Source organism: Cervus elaphus, chromosome 14, assembly GCF_910594005.1.
Source record: "Cervus elaphus chromosome 14, mCerEla1.1, whole genome shotgun sequence".
Taxonomy (NCBI): Eukaryota; Metazoa; Chordata; class Mammalia; order Artiodactyla; family Cervidae; genus Cervus; species Cervus elaphus.
This window is the reverse complement of record NC_057828.1, coordinates 36,615,448-36,633,989: the sequence shown is the minus strand read 5'-3', so window position 1 is coordinate 36,633,989 and position 18,542 is coordinate 36,615,448. Positions and strand designations below refer to the sequence as shown.

General features: G+C 36.5%; 1 protein-coding gene across 3 annotated transcripts in view; it reads left to right on the top strand.

Annotated features, from left to right (window-relative positions):
• EXO1 (exonuclease 1) overlaps nucleotides 1-16,789 on the top strand; it is a 37,398-nt gene extending 20,609 nt beyond the window's left edge. Inside the window, exons 11-14 of one of the 3 annotated variants that reach the window (XM_043923972.1) lie at nucleotides 4,429-4,987; nucleotides 8,351-8,452; nucleotides 13,754-13,947; nucleotides 16,207-16,784. In XM_043923972.1, coding sequence (XP_043779907.1) covers nucleotides 4,429-4,987; nucleotides 8,351-8,452; nucleotides 13,754-13,947; nucleotides 16,207-16,345 — 994 coding nt within the window. In that variant the 3' untranslated portion in view covers nucleotides 16,346-16,784. Of the gene's footprint in view, nucleotides 1-4,428; nucleotides 4,988-8,350; nucleotides 8,453-13,753; nucleotides 13,948-16,206 lie in introns of all 3 variants that reach the window. The other 2 variants (XM_043923971.1, XM_043923973.1) reach the window with 2 other exon arrangements.
• Nucleotides 16,790-18,542: the final 1,753 nt, after the last annotated feature.

Sequence of the window (18,542 nt, the reverse complement as noted above, 5' to 3'; positions counted from 1 at the left end):
ATCCAGCTGGGAAAAAGAAGGCCCTGGCTCAGTCTCTTTCAAAATCTCTGCTAAATGTTTGAAATGTCAAAAATCCCAGTGTTCACTCGTCACCCCCATAATTCCAGTCTCGCTTTGAATGCAGCCACTGTATCTGCTGACTTGAACACAGTTTTTCTCCCCTGAAGTGACAGACTGAGTTTGCTGAGCAGGTTGAATATGTCACACAAGCAAGTTTTGCAACCCCTTCTGTTTCTCTGAAATGTGCTATCAGTGGTGACTGTTTTTCTAAAAGAAATCTCTGGAGTGACTCGTAACTCAAAAACTCTAGCCAGTGACCTACCTTTAGAAAGCCACCTCACTTCTGTGTATGAGAGAAGACGTGTGTGCTCTGTGTCCATCTCCTCACAGAGTTGTGCAAATAGACTTGACTTAAAGGTGTGTCCTTTAATGTAATTATTTTAATCACATCCTGCAAAACATTAAGTTCAGGTGATACTTTTCAGCTAGCCAGCATTTCTCTATGGATGACACAGTACACAGACTTACATTCAGAAATGACCTCTTTGACCCATGTAGTGGGACCAGAAAGCTGTCCAGTCATGGTAGCCACTCTGTCTGTGTATATCTCAACGCAAAATGACCAGTTTTCCTGATATGTAATCAGTCAGAGACTTGAATAGTTTTGCAACTGTGGTGTTGATTGGCAACAGAAGTGCACATAACATATCCTCATGCACATCCTCCTAAAAAACAGAGCACTCAAAAATAAGCATTGTTGCCTTGTCAACATCGGTAGACTTGTCGACCTGGATTGCATACCACAGTGACTCATTAATCCTCTCCAACAATTATGCCCTAATATCCTCTGCTGTTTCCTCAGTTTGTCTAGTTATGGTGCTAGCCAAAAGAGGAACCCATGCCCCGTTTTGAGCTGCAGGCTCTCCTAAGAGTTCATGACAAATGTCCTTAGCAGGATCAACTCCTCACCCAGAGTAAAGGGCTTCTTAGCTTTAGCCATGCAGTCAGCCACTAAGAATGATGCTCTCAGTGTAGACACATTTAATGAAGTGGTGGCCTTCAAGAATTGCTTCTATTCTTCATGTTCACATTTTTTTTCTTTTGAAACTCCAGAGGCTGTCTTTTAATCCTGGGTGCTTGGTCTCCATGTGGCAAAGTAGTTTTGAAGGTTTCATGGCTTCTCTAGATAGCCAATCATCATATATTATACAAAGCAGGCTTGGAGAATGTGAATTGCATGTTTCAATGAACCCATAATTTAAGTAGGACTCTTGGTATTTTAAAAGCAGGTTTCTTTTTGTTGGCAGTCTTAGAGTATTCTGCTGTTTCATCATTGGGTCTTTCCCTCTTTTCAAAGAAGTTCTCCAGTACTGTTTGTTTTTTACTCATTTTCACTAGGGTTAGCTTGTGGGCTTACCACAACTGACTGAGACAAGTGTGCAGGGCGGAAAAAGGCAAAGAATCAGAGGTGGTAAAGAAAATAATGGGCAGGCCACACATGAACTAAAAATAAGCATTGGATTCTGACTTAAAGCCTGCTACCAGATGTACATGTACAACTGAAGTATATCAACTCACTTACCACTATAAAGCTTGCCACCAGATGCATCTTAATTGTCACTTGCCGTCACTGATAGGGTTTTGATATAAGTCTGCAAGCATGTGATTTATTATGATCTCTGTATATTTCTGCTTGTGATAATCTGTATTTGCAGCTGCTCCCCGAAGCTAGCATCACCACCTCAGTTCCACCTTAGATCATTAGGCATTAGATTCTCGTAAGGAGCACACAGCCTAAATTGCTCACATGCACAGTTCACGGTAGGGTTCTCGCTTCTATGAAAATCTAATGCCACCAGTGATCTGACAGGAGGCAGAGCTCAGGTGGTAATGTGAGCAATGCAGAGTTACTGTAAATACAGATGAAGCTTCACTTGCTCATCCTCCCTTCGCTTACCTCTTGCTTTGTGGCCTGGATCCAAACAGGCCACGGACCAGTATGAGTCCATGGTCCAGAGGTTGGAGACCCCTGAGGTGGACCACTCTGAACACCCTGTGAAGAGTGGATTCTAGAGGGCCAATAGCTGTTGTCACAGTCACTGCTAGTGAAGATAAGAATTTGAAGAGTCAATATTACTTAGGGGTTAGGAATTTGGACCCTGGGGTTAGACCACCTGGATTTTGAATCCTGTCGGGTTTACTCATGAGATGTTTGACTTGGGCAAATTAATTTCTGGGTGCTTCAGTTTCTTCAAGTATAGCAATCTTAGGATTACTGATAGAATTAAATTATTAACGTAAGTAAAGTGTATAAAATAGTGCCCAATAGATGATAGACATACAATGAATACCTCTGTTTCATTGACTTCAGATAGTGGTACCACAATTAGAAACAGGGATTAGTAACTTTAAGAAAAAGAAAATTTATCAGCTTCTGTATTTCTCCAAAAGACCTAGAATGTGATTTTTTTTATTTTTCAAGTTTAATAAATTAGGTTTCAGCCAATTTTGCCTAACCATGATGATGGGAGATGGTCATGAAAGAATGAACCACTGGTAATCCCTAAGCTCCCTTTAGGGAATGTGTCAAACCCTTCTCCCATCAGATCTTCTCAAGGAAACATTCACAGTGCAGTGAAATGATCATTTTGATTCTTCCTTTGTTAAAGGAAGAATTAACACCCTCATTAACGGTGTTTGTTAACAATGCAATAATGAAAACATGGCCGCAAAAATGGAAAATGGGTTTCTAGATGATATGTGTTGCTTTATACATTCTAGAAAGTTGACTTCTGTCATTTGGAGAAATTTTTGAAATTTGTGTTTTATCTTGACTGTTTCAAAACTAGCAGAAGTTATGTGAACCAGACAGCTGCCACAGGTGCCCAGTCACTAATATATATGCCAGTGGTCATTCCCACCCCATTCTTTTTAATGTAACATAACAGGAAGTGTATTAAATATGCAAAAGTTTGTCTCCAGTTGTCTGTCTTTTGAACGTCTGTTTTATCTATATTATATAGATACTTATCCTAGAATAATGCATATTTACTTTTTGAGATCTAGAAATATAATTAACAGTTAAGTTAACACCACAAGCTATTTGGAAAGAAGCTGCCATCAACTGGGAGGGGTTCTGGGTTTTAATTCTGTTCTTTGTTGTTGTTTGGTCACCCAGTCATGTCCGACTCTTTGTGACCCCATGGACTGCAGAATACCAGGCTTCCCTGTCCTTCACCATCTCCTGGAGTTTGCTCAGACTCACATCCATTGAGTTGGTGATGCCATCCAACCATCATCCTCTGTTCTTTAGCTGATTAATTTTACAACCTTGGACTCTGTTATTCTAACTTCTCTTACCTATGAAATAATACATAGAAAAATGTTTGGATGTCACAGAGGTTATTGTTTGCTGAAAAATGAACTATGTGATCAGATAAAGGAGCTGATGTTTTCTGCTCAAAGAAAAACCAAATAAGACTTTTCCTTTCACATGCTGCTTCCTTTCTGCCTTATACCCACACACATGAGCTATGATTTGATGAAAAGGTAAGAGGATTTTTACTCTCAAGCATTTAGTAAATATTCAGCTTATCATTTTGGTTTTGAGCTAATGTTTATTAAGGAGGTACATTCTTTGTAAGTTTCATATTTAACTGATCATACGCTGTAGTATTTCCTTTTTAAACCTAAAAATGCTACTTGAATACATCCTTCCGAGTAATGATGCAATCTTTGTTTCATTTATATTGGAGTTTTTAAAATGGCTTTTTTAAAGCTACTACCCTGAGTAAGTAGTACCTCTTTAGTAATATTGAATTTAGTAATTGATTTGAAAGTCTTAACCTCAATATTTAAAATAGTATAGAAATATATAGGGTATATAAAAAGCTTGGTAGATTAGTATGCTACTACAAGTTCCCAGATGGTTTACTACTAGGAGTTAAGCTAAAATGAGAGGTAAATAGCTAATTTATTTTACTTGTATTTTAATTAGCTTATTTAATTTGTATTCAATTTACAAAATAAGAGACAGTAGTTATTAAGTATCCTTTCTGTTTCTTATTTCTTCATTTGTTCAAATATTTGAGTGTCATGCATGTCTGCTCAGTTGTGTCCTACTCTTTTTTGACCTCATGAACTGTAGCCGGTCAGGCTCCTCTGTCCATGGGATTTTCCAAGAGCGCTGGAGTGGGTTGCTCTTACCTGCTCCAGGATATCTTCCCGACCCAGGAATCAAACCCACAGCTCCTATGGCTCCTGCATTGGCAGATGGATCAGCCATGTGTAAAATCTATTTTGCCTTTATTTATGAAATTAATGTATTTATTTTTAAAAAGAAGCGACCATCTTTCCATTATAAATGTTGTCACCGTCGTGAGCAAACCCAAACATTTCTGCATTCTTTCCATTGTTTTTTTCTGTTAGGTTTTTTTCCAGTTCTCTGGATTCTGCTGACTGTATATCAAAGAAAGCAAGCAGCCAGCCTCTAGCTGAAACTGCTGTCACAGATAAAGAAACCAATGGAGGTGAACCAGATTGTCTAGAGGACAAGAAGTTGGTTGATACCAGTGTATCGCATAATTCCAGTGAGCAGATTCCAGATGATGTGACTGTGATGGCTGAAGAGTCTCAGTCTTTTAAGACCAGCACATTCACGAGGACCATCTCACCACCCACCTTGGGGACACTAAGAAGTTGTTTCAGTTGGTCTGGAAGTCTTGGAGATTTTTCAAGAACTCCGAGCCCCTCTCCAAGCACAGCATTGCAGCAGTTCCGTAGAAAGAGTGATCCTTCCACCTCTCTGCCTGAGAATACTGAGATGTCTGATGTAGCTCCGTTGAAGAGTGATGAGTCAAGTGATGAATCACATCCCTTACATGATGTGGGTTGGTCTTCACAGTCTCAGGAAAGCATGGACTTGTCACCACACAATTTAAATGCATCAAAACTTTCTCAGCCTTCTAGTAAGGATTCAGATTCAGAGGTAAGTCACATTCTGAAGCCTTTGTTTTCAAATTCATATATAAGAGACATAGGGTGTTAATCAGATAATTGAGGAAATTTTGCCTGTGTTACGGAGATAATTGGTTTTTTCACTCTCGACCTTACTGTGTAGAAAGTTCATGTTTTACTCATCTGAAGGGCTTCTCTGTATCTTTTCATATTTTAGACTCTTATACTTTTAATCTAGCTATATATCTTGAATCATCACTATGTGTTTCACACAGTGGAACACAAGTTGTGGAACACTTAAGACCTAAGTATCTCAAGTTGTGAAATACTTAAGACCTAAGAATGATAAGCTTATTGAAGTTATTATAAATTTAATATTTAAATCCTTAATATAGTCTTGAATTCAGACAATGTTTGAAACCTTATAACTAAATGATCCTATTAACGTGATGGTGTTTGTCTTAAGTTTTAATACTTAAGAAATATATATATTTTCTACTCTTATTATTCTTGTTGAAAGTCCTCTTTATGACAAAACAAGATAGTAATGTACAGGGTTTTATGTTATTCTGTTTAAATTAATAAAAGCATCCTAGTCATTTTTTCTTATTCATAAAATAGCTTTATTCTTAAGTAAATAAAATCAAAGCTCCAAATAACTACTACTCGTAAGACCCAGTGATGTCATATTTTAAAATGACATGATGGCATAAGAGCATTCTTTAAATCTGAGTTATCTCAAATTTACTAATTTAACAGACTTCATTTTATGTTCACAGCTATGGTTACCAAGTTGTAAGAACAATTATAACCTTGGTAATATTTGACAGGATTTCGAGGTCTGATAATCCTGAATATTAAACGTCTAATAAACCAGTGTCCTTGTGTACCTGTGGTCTGTTGCTCACTTGTGTCCAACTCTTCTGAGTCCCCCTGGACTGTAACCCACCAGGCTCCTCTGTCCAGGGAATTTTCCAGGCAAAAATACTGGATCAGGTTGTGATTTCCTTCTCCAGGGGATCTTCCTGACCCAGAGATAAAACCCACATCTCTTTTTTTGTGTGTGTGTGTGTAATAAAGTTTTATTAAAGTATAAAGGAGATAGAGAAAGCTTCTGACATAGGCATCAGAAGGGGGCAAAAGAGTACCCCCTTTGCTAGTATTAGCAATGGAGTTATATACTCTCCAATGAATCCAAAGAATGTCTGGAGGCTGCAAAGACCTCACCAGACCCACTCCCATAATTTACGTTTTAAGATAACAGAGTTGGCCAGAAGAAAACCCACATCTCTTGTGTCTCCTGCATTGGCAAGCGGATTCTTTATCACTGCACCCAATAAATCAGTATATCTTGTGTTTATCAAAAGGAAAATATTTTTATTCACGTTCCTAAAGGAAACTTGAGTTGTGTTGGACTCAAAGAAAAAGCCTAGTTAAAATGTGGAAGCAAATTGTTTTCATTTAAAGAAAGCTGGAATCAGTTAATGTATTCAAATCCAAAATCCATTCCATGTAGTGTTTTTTAAATAAAAGAGGCTTCCCTGGTGGTTCAACTGTAAGGAATCTGCCTGCAATGCAGGAGACGCAGGTTTGATCCCTGGGTCAGGAAGATCCCCTGGAAAAGGAACCGGCAACATACTTCAGTACTCTCACCTGGTACATTCCATGGACAGAGGAGCCTGGTGGGGTACAGTCCATGGGTTCGCAAAAGAGTTGGATATGACTTGGCAACTAAACAACAACAAAATGCCAAACCAAACCCTTGAGGCTTTTGCTTCTCTTTTCCTGTTCACTCACTTTGTGTTCAGTTCATCCATACTGGTCTCGAAGACTGTTTCTTTTTATATGAGCCTCCATTTTAATGTCATCTTTTTCATTTTCCATGTCTTACTGCATTTTTCTCGTGGCACTATTTGGGTTCCATCGAAGTTGCTGTTTCTTGAACATCTTTCATTAAAAATCACCATCTATTTGTGAGGATACTTTCAAGTACTCTGAACTCCTTTGGGGTATTTTTGTTCCTTTTCCAGCAGACATCTTCCTGTTTTACTATCTTTGTAAAGCTTTTAGCATGTTTTACTGAGAAGGCTTACCAGCTCACAGCCTTTGGGCTCGTCATGCTGACAAAACTCTCCGCATGTCTGTCTTCTGGGCAATCATTTTTGTGCTTACAGTTACAGAAACATAAATTCTCTCCCCTCACCAAAAAAAAAAATCACACAAACTAAACTAAGAATCATTCATTAAATCATCTCTTGCCACTTGATATGGCAGATTTCTCTTAGGATAAAAGGATTATATGATTCTGAAGAAAATGCATTGGAGATTTCCATTGGTAGTTCACTGTGAAAAGCAACACCATATACTCTTATGTTCATTGAGTTCATTAACCCTGTTTGAGATTAATTAATCTTAGGATCTTACTCTTGATCTTTCTTTTAAGAAACAACATAACCCAGAGTCATCACTACTATGAGCAAGGAATGTTAGTGCTTCTGTAAGTTATAATCCAAATTTTAAAGGAATATTTTTGACTTTTGGATTGCTTTGTAAGTATATAATGCTATGTAGAATCCCAAGATAAATATCTATTGTTTTAAATCCTCTTGAAAAATGCAGAAATGTAAAGTCTCCTGAATTTATTTATTTACTTTCCAAAGTCCTTGAAAGGGTACAACATCACATGGATTCTGTATCCACTGGCTTAAGCAAGAAGGTTGCTTAGAAATTTGGCATGAAGCATGCCATTTTTCCCATGAACATGAGATGCCCTTCCTCAGATTACTCTGGTTTTGTTCTTTGCTTTGTACACACAGAAGCATATCTCTTGCCTGGATAGAAGTCAGTTTCATCTCAGGTATATGTCCGCTCAGTCGTGTCCAACTCTTTGTGACCCTATGGTCATAGCCCACTAGGCTCCTATGTCCGTGGAATTCTCCAGGCAAGAATACTAGAGTAAATTGCCATTCCTTCTCCAGGGGGTCATCCTGACCCAGGAGTCACACCTGGGTCTCCTGCATTGCAGGCAGATTCTTTACTGTCTCAGCCACCAGGCATAAACACCTTCAATTTTAAGAAGAGCTGTGTGCTCCTTCTGGTTCTGGAGACCCCACCTAGAGCTTTTTAATCTATATTTTATACAATTTACTTCTCCAGCTGAAATTTCTTACTAGTTTTCTGTAGTGAAACTGGCAAAGATCATTCTTTCCACATTAATTTTCTTTTATTGTATTTCATGTTTTTAATACTTTTTTTCTTCTGAGAAGTTACATTTTATTTACACCAATTTTTCTCAATTTACTTGTTCTATGTTTTGTTGAATATTGGTCATTTGTCATAAAATCTTGATAGTAAAAATCTAATTTTGCTTTATTTTTCGATCTTGGGGATCTAGGAATCTGATTGCAATTTTAAGCCACTTGATAAACAAGGTAATCAGAAATCCAAGCTACACTTGTTTCATTTTTCGAAGAAAGACACGCTTCTAAGAAACAAGGTAAAACACTTATTTAAATTACTTTTAGATTTCAGAAGCAGGGCATGCTTATTACCAGGAAATAGGAATATAAGCAAAATTAAAACTCAAAGTGCCTGTATTCTTATTTACACAAAAATGTCTACCTTCAAATCTTTTCGGACCATATTTGTACTTGATTTGTATTGGGTTGGCCAAAAAGTTCCTCCAATTTTTAAGTAAAAATAAAAGACAAGTTTTTCATTTTCACCAAGAACTTTATTGAGCAACATATTCATTGTTTTGTTCCACTCCCCTCTGCCATTTTCCAGGCAACTTCGTAACTCCGTCTTCCCAAAACTTTTTATCATTTTGAGTAAAGAATTGTTCCAGGTACATTATTTTAAAAATTTTATGGAGACCAAAATAAATGAAAATCCGGAGTTATGATATCTGAATGTGGCAGTTGAATCAGAAGACCAGTCGAGCTGTAAGTTTTTGCCTGGTCACCAGGGAAACCTTGTGGTATCCTGACGGAATATTATACGTTTTCTGTTGACTCTTTTCATCCAGTGCTGCTTTCAGGTGGTCCAGCTGGGAGCAGTACTTGTTGGAATTAATTGTTTGGTTTTCCAGAAGGAACTCATAATAGAGGACTCCTTTCCAGTCCCACCATATACACATCACTTTCTTGGATAAAGACTGTCCTTCAATATGGTTGGTAGTTCATTTCACTTGCCCCATGATCTCTTCTGCTCCACATTGTTGAACAGTCTCCACTTTTGATTGCCTGTCACAATTTGTTTTTTATAGCGGAATGTTTTAATTATGTTTAAGTAGAGAATCACATGCAGAAATACTGTCAAGAAGGTTTTTTTTTTTCACTTATGTGGAACCTAAACTTCAAAGCAATTAACATAAGCAAACTGGTGCATATGATTTTCAACATTTGATTTGGATATTTTGAGTATGTGAGCAAGCTATCTCCTGTGTGGTATAACTTTGATCTCAGTTTATGTCTCCCTTTGATCACTGTCAACTTGAATTGGTCTACCTGACCATGGATCTTCGTCCTTTTTACCTTTCTTGGAATGAAAAGTGAAAAATGAAAGTGAAAGTTGCTCAGTCATGTCCAACTCTTTGCAACCCCATGAGCTATACAGTCCATGGAATTCTCCAGATGAGAATACTGGAGTGGGTAGCCTTTCCCTTCTCCAGGGGATCTTCCCAATCCAGAGATTGAAGCCAGGTCTCCTGCATTGCAGGTGGATTCTTTACCACCTGAGCCACAAGGGAAGCCCAAGAATACTGGAGTGGGTAACCTATCCCTTCTCCAGCAGGTCTTCCTGACCCTGGAATCAAACCAGGGTCTTTTGCATTGCAGGTGGATTCTTTACCAACTGAGTTATCAGGGAATAATAAAGTATAATATTGCCAAAAATATTTTTTAAATCCCATCTTCAATATTAAAATGACTGCACAGAAATCACTAATTTTGGTTTTTTTTAAAGCACACTAATATGAAAGCTGTCACAATGTGATCTAACAAAATTGTTTCAAATGAAGTTATAGACAAGGAAGCAATTAGAGCCATCTTATGGAAAAAACCTAATGAACATTTTGGCCAACCTAATAGGTGTTTAAGTTGTGAAACCTGTTTTTTTTTTTTATAGTATATAAAGATCTATTTCATGTACTTAAGTGACATTACTTATAATGACTAAAATATGCCATGGTGTGGGTTTAACTAATCTTATGTTTGTCCTTTACTCTAAAAATTTTTGTTATACCAAACAGTACTGCAATGAAGATTTTGTTGATAAACGTTTGAGTACTATACACATTCCTGATTTTTCATGGGCATGAATTCTGTGGAGTGGTATTACTGGTCCAAGGGCAGGTATGGTGTAAAGCTTTGATGTGTATTGCAAAAAGGCCTTCTGGAAACTGGGTCCCTGATAAGTCAAGGGCTTTTTTCAATCAGACTATATAAATATTTGTGTTACTGCATAGTGAAAGCTCAAAAGTCAAAAGCCCATTTTATGTATTAAGTATCTTGCCAATATCAAAATACTAATTCCTAACTTAAAAACGGCCAACAGAAATGAACAGAGATGACAAAAGCAAAAAGCCCAAGTGGATGATTAACATATAAAAGCACGTTCAACCTCATTAGTAATCAAATAACACCAATTAAAGTAATAAAATATAATTTCTTACCTCTTATTTTTCCAAAAGTTTTTAATTTACTGAATTTTATAAGGGTATAAAGTGCTGTATAATCACATTTAATATAACATAATCCTATTATTGGTATGATTAATTATCCCAATAATTAATTAAGTAGGATAATAATTACTTAGGATAATCATATTTAGGAGAATAAGAATTGCTGTGCCATTTCTGGAAAGCAATTTGAAAGAGTTTAAATAATTTAACCCAGTAAGTACATTCTAGAACTTGAGCCTAAAGAGATAATGAGAATTTAAATACAAGACTACTTATTCTTGCATTGGTTGCAATAGTGAAAAATTGGGAAAACTAAATATCTAAAAAATAAGGGTGTGAAATACATTAAATTCTTTGTTGGTTTTAGTGGGCATATATTATTTTTCTTATATAAGAAAACTATATTTATATAGTTAATACGTTACTTTCTAATGTTTATTTGTAAAAGCATAGAAACTTTACAAATCTTTTTAATAAGTGATCTAGTGTATCTGTTTGAAAGAAGGTCATATCTCATACTATATAAATATAAACCTGAAAGATATTAAGGATATAAATGTAAAATATGTAAATATAAAGTGAAAGTTACCCAGTCATGTCCAACTTTCTGGGGACCCCATGAACTGTATAGTCCAAGGACTTCTCCAGGCCAGAATACTGGAGTGGGTAGCTGTTCTCTTCTCCAGGGGATCTTCCCAACCTAGGGATCGAATCCAGGTCTCCTGCATTGCAGATGGATACTAGCTGAACCAACAGGAAATATAAGTTTCTTTTCAAAATCTCTGAGTGAGAAAGACTTTTTCAAACAGATCCTGTGTTGTAAAAATGTCCATATTATTTTTGAATGAAAAGGGAAACAATGCTATTAAATAATATGTGTAGCATGGTGTTTTTATTTGCTTAAATGCTTGAAAATACGCATATTGTACATGTTTGTGTGTGTGTGTGTGTGTTAGTCATACCGACTGTTTGTGACCCCATGGACTGTAGTCCACCAGGCTCCTCTGTCCATGGGATTTTGCAGGCAAGAATGCTATAGGGGGTTGCCATTCCCTTCTCCAGGGGATCTTCTCGACCCAGAGATTGAACCTGGACTCCCGCACTGCAGGCAGATTCTTTACCATCTGAAACTCCAGGGAAGCCCATGTTTGTATAATCATGGTAAAAAGTCTGGAAAGATATTAAAATTATTTGCAGTGATAGGACTAAAGATGTAGAAAGTACTTTCTCAAAAGAAGTTACATCTGGACATTCAACCATCATCTTTTTATTATTATTATACTTTCAGATTTCCGTTGTCAGTGTTTTAACTGTCACTTCTATTTTGGTGACAGCTCCCCAGATGAACCTTCCCTCTTGCTCCCTGGTGTCCATCTTCAGTATATAATATCAAACTCATCTTTCTTTTTTAACCTGTAACCAGTACTTCTTAAAGCACTTAGCTGTAATAATATTTGCTCTGGGTCACTTAGTTTCAAAATCTTAGGGTTGTCCTCTTTCTTTATAACTTCCAGCTGGATCCTTCTTTTTCAAGGGCTAAAGAAAAACAATCAAGACATTTATACCTATCTAAATCCTGTTTCTTTCTCTGTCTTATTTCTTGCTCTCCTTTTTTCCTATCACCAACATCCTAATTTAATATTGCATCTTTCAGGTGTGAAACTTTCCATTCTTTATACACCCTCTACTAGGTTCATCAATTTTAAGTCCTTGTTTTATATATATTACCACACTCATACTGTCCTAAGAAAAAAAAAACAGTAACAAAACTGTAATGGCTCCACATTTCCAGCAGCATACAAGTCAATGGATTCAAGGCACAGATAAAGACAAATATCATATGATATCATTTAATCATGGAATCTTTTTTTAAAAAACGATACAAATGAACTGATTTACAAATCAGAAATAGAGTCACAGACATAGAAAACAAACTTAAGTTGCCATAGGGGATAGTGGGGAAAGTAGGGTAGGGATATAAGCTAGGTGTGGGGATTAACATATACACACTGCTGCTGCTATTGCTAAGTCACTTCAGTCGTGTCCGACTCTGTGCGACCCCATAGACGGCAGCCCACCAGGCTCCCCCATCCCTGGGATTCTCCAGGCAAGAACACTGGAGTGGGTTGCCATTTCCTTCTCCGATGCATGAAAGTGAAAAGTGAAAGTGAAGTCGCTCAGTCGTGTCCGACTCTCAGCGACCCCATGGACTGCAGCCCACCAGGCTCCTCCGTCCATGGGATTTTCCAGGCAAGAGTAGTGGAGTGGTTTGCCATTGCCTATATAAAATAACAAGGACCTACTGTATAGCAGTAGGTCCGCGGCAACCCACTCCAGTATTCTTGCCTGGGAAATCCCACAGACGGAAGAGCCTGATGGCCTACAGTCTACGGGGGTCGCAGAGAGTTGGACAGGACTGAGCGATTTCGCTTCACTCACTGTATAGCACAGGGAAATATACTCAGTATCTTGTGATAACCTATAAGGGAAAAGAATCTGAAAAGAATATATATATGTGTATATAACTGAGTCACTTTGCTGTATCCTTGAAATTAATACAATATTGTGAATTATACCTCAATTAAAAATCGATAGATCCACTCAAATGTCAGTAGAAATCTGTTTAAATAAATTATGGTACATTTATACAATGGAAAAGATAAGCAACCTATTCAAAACAAAATTCAGTTCTCCATGTGAAATGGAAAAATCTTCAAGATACATTATTTGGTAAAATCAAGATATATTAAGCAAGAAAAAAAGTGCACATTGTGGTATGATGCAGTTTTTAGTATGCTGCCAGTCGTGAGAGGTGTGTGTGTAAATGAATTCAGTCATTGCGCAGGAAACCAGTAATAGCGATTGCCTAAAGGCAGTGAGGAAGTAAGAGAGACTCACTTTTCTGTCTTTTCTTTTGTAACTCTTGAATTTAGGCACATGGATCACCTGTTAAAAATATTATGTAAGTTTTGCAGACCTAAACCCACTTTTGCACATTGATTATAGGTTATTTTTATTCCAGTTTATAAATAATTTTGTTTCAGTGTATAAAGTTTGAGATTAAAGGTAGTTTGTTTTAACACAGTAGTATTAAAACAAGCATTTAATCTTCAGATTCCTGGGCTGTATAAATCCAGTTCTGTGGACAATCTTTCTACAACCAAGATCAAACCTTTAGTACCTGCCAGAGCCAGTGGGCTGAGCAAGAAGCCATCAAGCATCTGTAAGAGAAACCATCACAATGCCGAGAACAAGCCAGGACTGCAGATCAAAATCAATGAACTCTGGAAAAATTTTGTATTTAAAAAGTGAGTTACTGTGTTACCGATTCTAAAATAGGATAAATCATTTTTTTCCTATAATCTCAATTCCTGTCTCCTCTTTTTGTTTTCGTATGAATCAGTTTCCTTTTCTCTTACCCTAAGGGTTTTAATTTCCTCTGGTCCCTGTAACTGACTCTTCTGTATCTTCTTTTTAGTGAAAAGATGGCCAACTGAAAACCTCAGTTCTCAGTCTGGCTTTGGGGTCTCTATGTTGTCAAGCAAACTACTTTTCCAGTTTGTCAAGCAAACTTCTATGTGCCTCAGCTTTTTTTCCTTCTAAAAGTTGTTTCATACTTGAGAACGGAAAGATAATGCTGTATGGTTACTTCTGGACTTAAGGCAGTTTGTTTCCCTAGGTTACCACATCTAAAATGGGAAGAATCAATGAGTTTATGAGTTTATATGATTAATTAGCCAGATTTCTACTGGATATGGCAAACACTGTTTGAAGAGAGTTGACCCTACATACATCTACAATTTTTGAACCGCATTACTTCCGTTAGGCAACAAAATTGATCACAGAGTAGCATCACTTTATAATTAATTTATTTTCTTGTTCTTATTACAGCAAATGTGCTAAGAATAAAAGCAAAGAGAAGGGGGTGGGGGGAGGTGACTTACATGGGATGATAAGATCAAACTTTACCTAGTAGAAATTGTTATCACAATCAGATGAGATAGTATGAATGGAAATACTTTGTAATAAGTGCTGGACAATTATTTTTTACTTTACATTGTGTAAAGTCTAGATTAAACCATATAGCAGCAATTCTCAAGCTTTTTGCCTTTAGGAACACTTTATGGTCTTAAAAATTACTGAGAACCCAAAAGTACTTTGGTTTATGTGGATTATATCTGTCAACATTTAACCATCTTAGGAATTAATAGGGACATCTAGAAAATATTTATTTATTTTAAAATAACAGCAATCTCATTTCATCTTAAAATTGACAGTATGTTTTTACAAAACTATGTTTTTCAAAACAAAAGTGAGAATGACATGGTTTTACATTTTTGTAAATCTTTTCTGTCCAATTTAATGGAGCTGAGCTGGATTCTTATATCTGCTTCTTTGTTTGATTTGTTATGCTTTGGTTGAGTTATATATTTTTCTTCTTTTATATTACACCAAAATTCAGTAGGTGGTAGTTTCTTAAAAGTTGTAATATAGGATATTAAACCATATCAATTGATTTTTATACTCTGTATAACATTACAGTCCACTGGCTCATATTGTATTTTGGTGTGCATCTTTTACTCATTCATAATTTTATAACATTGGTGCAGATCATTTGAAAAATGGGACTTACTGAGTTGTGCTTATCTTTCAATTGTTGACACATTTCATTATACAATACTTTAAAAAATCACAGTCTTGCCAGCAAAGTCTTTTAAGTATTGGGAAGGTGTCAAGGGGCAGATATAAGTTTTCCAAAATTCTAATTTTCTCTGGAAAGCTTGAGTTTTGTCTCTGGCAACAAATGCTGTTAGGTGTTTTTTTTGTTTTTTTGGTTTTTTTTCTTAGAAATAACAAACAATCTCTGTTCATTTTAGAGAAGCCCTTTGCTAAATACTTAAATTTGAATTTCCGTGGTGAGACTGACCTTTTTTTTAGTGCTATCAGTATTTCTTAAACAGTTTGGTGATATTGTGTTGATTCGTTGCCAGCAGCTTTACTTATTATCAGCACAAATGTCCTTTTTTGGATTATCGGTACAAGTGTCAGCACAGTATGAAAAGCAGATAAAGCCTAAATACTATTATGAATATAATTTTAAATATTACAAACCCCCCAAAAGGGCCTTGGGAATAGGATTAATTTTTATAGACATAGAACTTCCTTCCAAAATTTGGGAGCGGGGAAGGAGTAAAAAGATAGGGCTTCAACGCTTGTTCATGCTTCCCTCATGCTGCTTCTCAGCCAGACTTGAGAAGGGTGCTAGAAAGAACAAAACTAAAGTTTGTTTACTGAGATCATTCTACCTTAGCTAGTATATATTTAGTAGTGGTGTGGTACCTCCTTTGAAAGATGATTTGGAAAGCAGGAATGGGTACTAAGAAGCAAAACTCAAATTTTGCGGGGCATACTCAGAGGAGAATTTGATTGTGTTACATAATGAATTGAGGGAAATTATACAGTAGAGGTTCTTATCCTCTTTATATACCTCTATTTTGTCCAGGTAGATTATTCTCTAATAAAACACTACCATAAAAACACCAAATTCATTTTATTATATTTTGCAGAGATTCTGAAAAGCTTCCTTCTTGTAAGAAGCCAGATCCCCTGTCTCCAGTCAAAGATAACATCCAGCTAACTCCAGAAGAAGAGGATATATTTAACAGTTCTGAATGTATGCGTGTTCAGAGAGCGCTATTCCAGTAAACGCAAGCAGCTGGGAGACTGTTGCCTGCAAGAGAATCTCTATCAATTTCAAGTCCTGTTTGGAAATGAGGCCATTCTGAAAGATTTGTTCTTAGATCTATGCTATTTATTTTAAATAGAACACAATTTTTTATAATAACTGTGTAACTGTTCTTGTTTGGCTTTTTATATTTTTGTAAGAAGCTAACTAGAGAAATAACTTTGGAAAATCTGCTCTACGACTTCCCCTGTGGACCAGAGGCTAAGACTCCTTGCACTCAATGCAAGGGGACCTGGGTTTGACCCCTGATCAGGGAACTAGATCCCACTTGCCACAACTAAGGGTTCTCATTGCTGCAACTAAGACCCAGTGCAGCCAAAATAAATAGTTTTAAAACAAAAAATCTATTCTAAAGATATCTATAATGTTGTCAAATACAAAGATGGTAAATGGAAAACCACAATTCTGTAATCATTTTATACTACAAGAAATTACTATACTTTCCCATGCTTTCATTTTTTTTCACCTGCCTTTCCTGTCTTTCAGGGTTGAATTGGAAATACAGTTGCTGGGATGGGAGGGGTAGTTGGAAGGGTTAAAGATCATTGCATAACTGGAACAGGGCTCTGTTATCCCTGAAGAGTTTGATAGGTTACAGATTGACAGTGAAGGAAAAAAAGAGTAGGCTAAAAATTCCTTAACTTATCTTAAAACTTATGTCCTAGGTGTAATGTAAGATATTACTACTAAAGCTACAGAATCTATGATTTGTCCATACTCTGCAAAGAAATAGATGGGAACCAAAACCAGGTATGCAAGTGAAGATCTGAAGTAAGGAAGTGAAGTGACAATCTGACAGGAAGTAAAACAATTATAGAAGTGTCTTGAGATATAGAGGATAAATGAAAGGGATTCAGAGCAGTTTTAATTTTTAAATGAGACTTAGTAGAGGACTTGGATAAAGAGTCCAAGTAGAAAAAAACACAATGTTTTAAGAAACAGCATAAAAATTTTAAATGGAGACAATTTTTTTCTCAAAATCTGGAAAAGGCTATACAAAGAACAAAAGCAAAATTGAACTTTCTGTGAATGTTTCCTATTACAGAACAAATTAAGAAAGGAAAGATGGCAACAGTGCTGTAGTTTTTCAGTCTCTGAACCCCCACATAACCGCAACTGGACGACAAAGTCAAAATACCAATGAATGACATTACAACAAATTCAGATGGTATCATATATTTAAATCCCAAAATGTGAGTAGGTGAAGACAAGCCACCAACAGCCACAAGACTGCAAGGTGGTACTGACATCTATTTGGGAGAAATAGAGAATGGCAATAGGGCATCTAATGGACATGAGCACAGAACTTATATAGAATAATTGTTGAAACACAGAGCAGACCAAGTTGCAAACAGCATTTAAAATTGTTATGCAATCCAATGGTAAGTGAGTGCAAGAGGCCTGCACTTATATCTGGAGGACTGAAGCAATGTAGTCTGTATGAACTTTTGAATGATTTACTGTATTTGCCAAGGCTCCCTTCTAGGGGAACAGGGTCCCCCACAGAAGAGAAACTGCTGGCAAGTAAAACAAAAGCTTGAGTGGGAAAGAGACAGTAGACACAAAGGAAGAGGAATAGTTGACCAAGAAATCTCAGCAGAATACTGTCTGTTTTTGAACACTGAAAAAGCAACAACAGCAGCAAAATGGCTGAGGTTTGAGAAGCTCCCATTAGCCATGCCTGCTCAAAGTTTAGGAAAGTTATTTTTACTTTAAAAAAAAAAAACTATAGAAAAATGTTTAGGTCAGTCCTTTACAAAACTGATTTAAAGAGTCGAGCAGTATAACATCTCTGCAAATAATGAAAATCTACCAGAAAGGCCCACTGAGCAGATCAAAACCAGTGTGTTCGAAAATGTGCTAAAAGTTAAGGAAATGCTATAGAATATGAAAGAAATTTAGAACTGGAAAAACTCAGAGGGGGAAAAAAAAGGCAAGCTCAGGAAAGCGTTAGAAATAAAAATTTCAGAAATTAAAGCTAGAAGGAACACAAGCAAATAATCATATAGACAGATGATGCCCTAAATAGGTAAAAAAAAAAAAAACAAAATGGAAAAAAACACCTTAAAAGATTAGCAAGTCACAGATATTGAAGATGGAGCAGAAGGTCCAATATACAGATAATAAGAATCTCTGAAGAAAAAACAAGCTAAAATT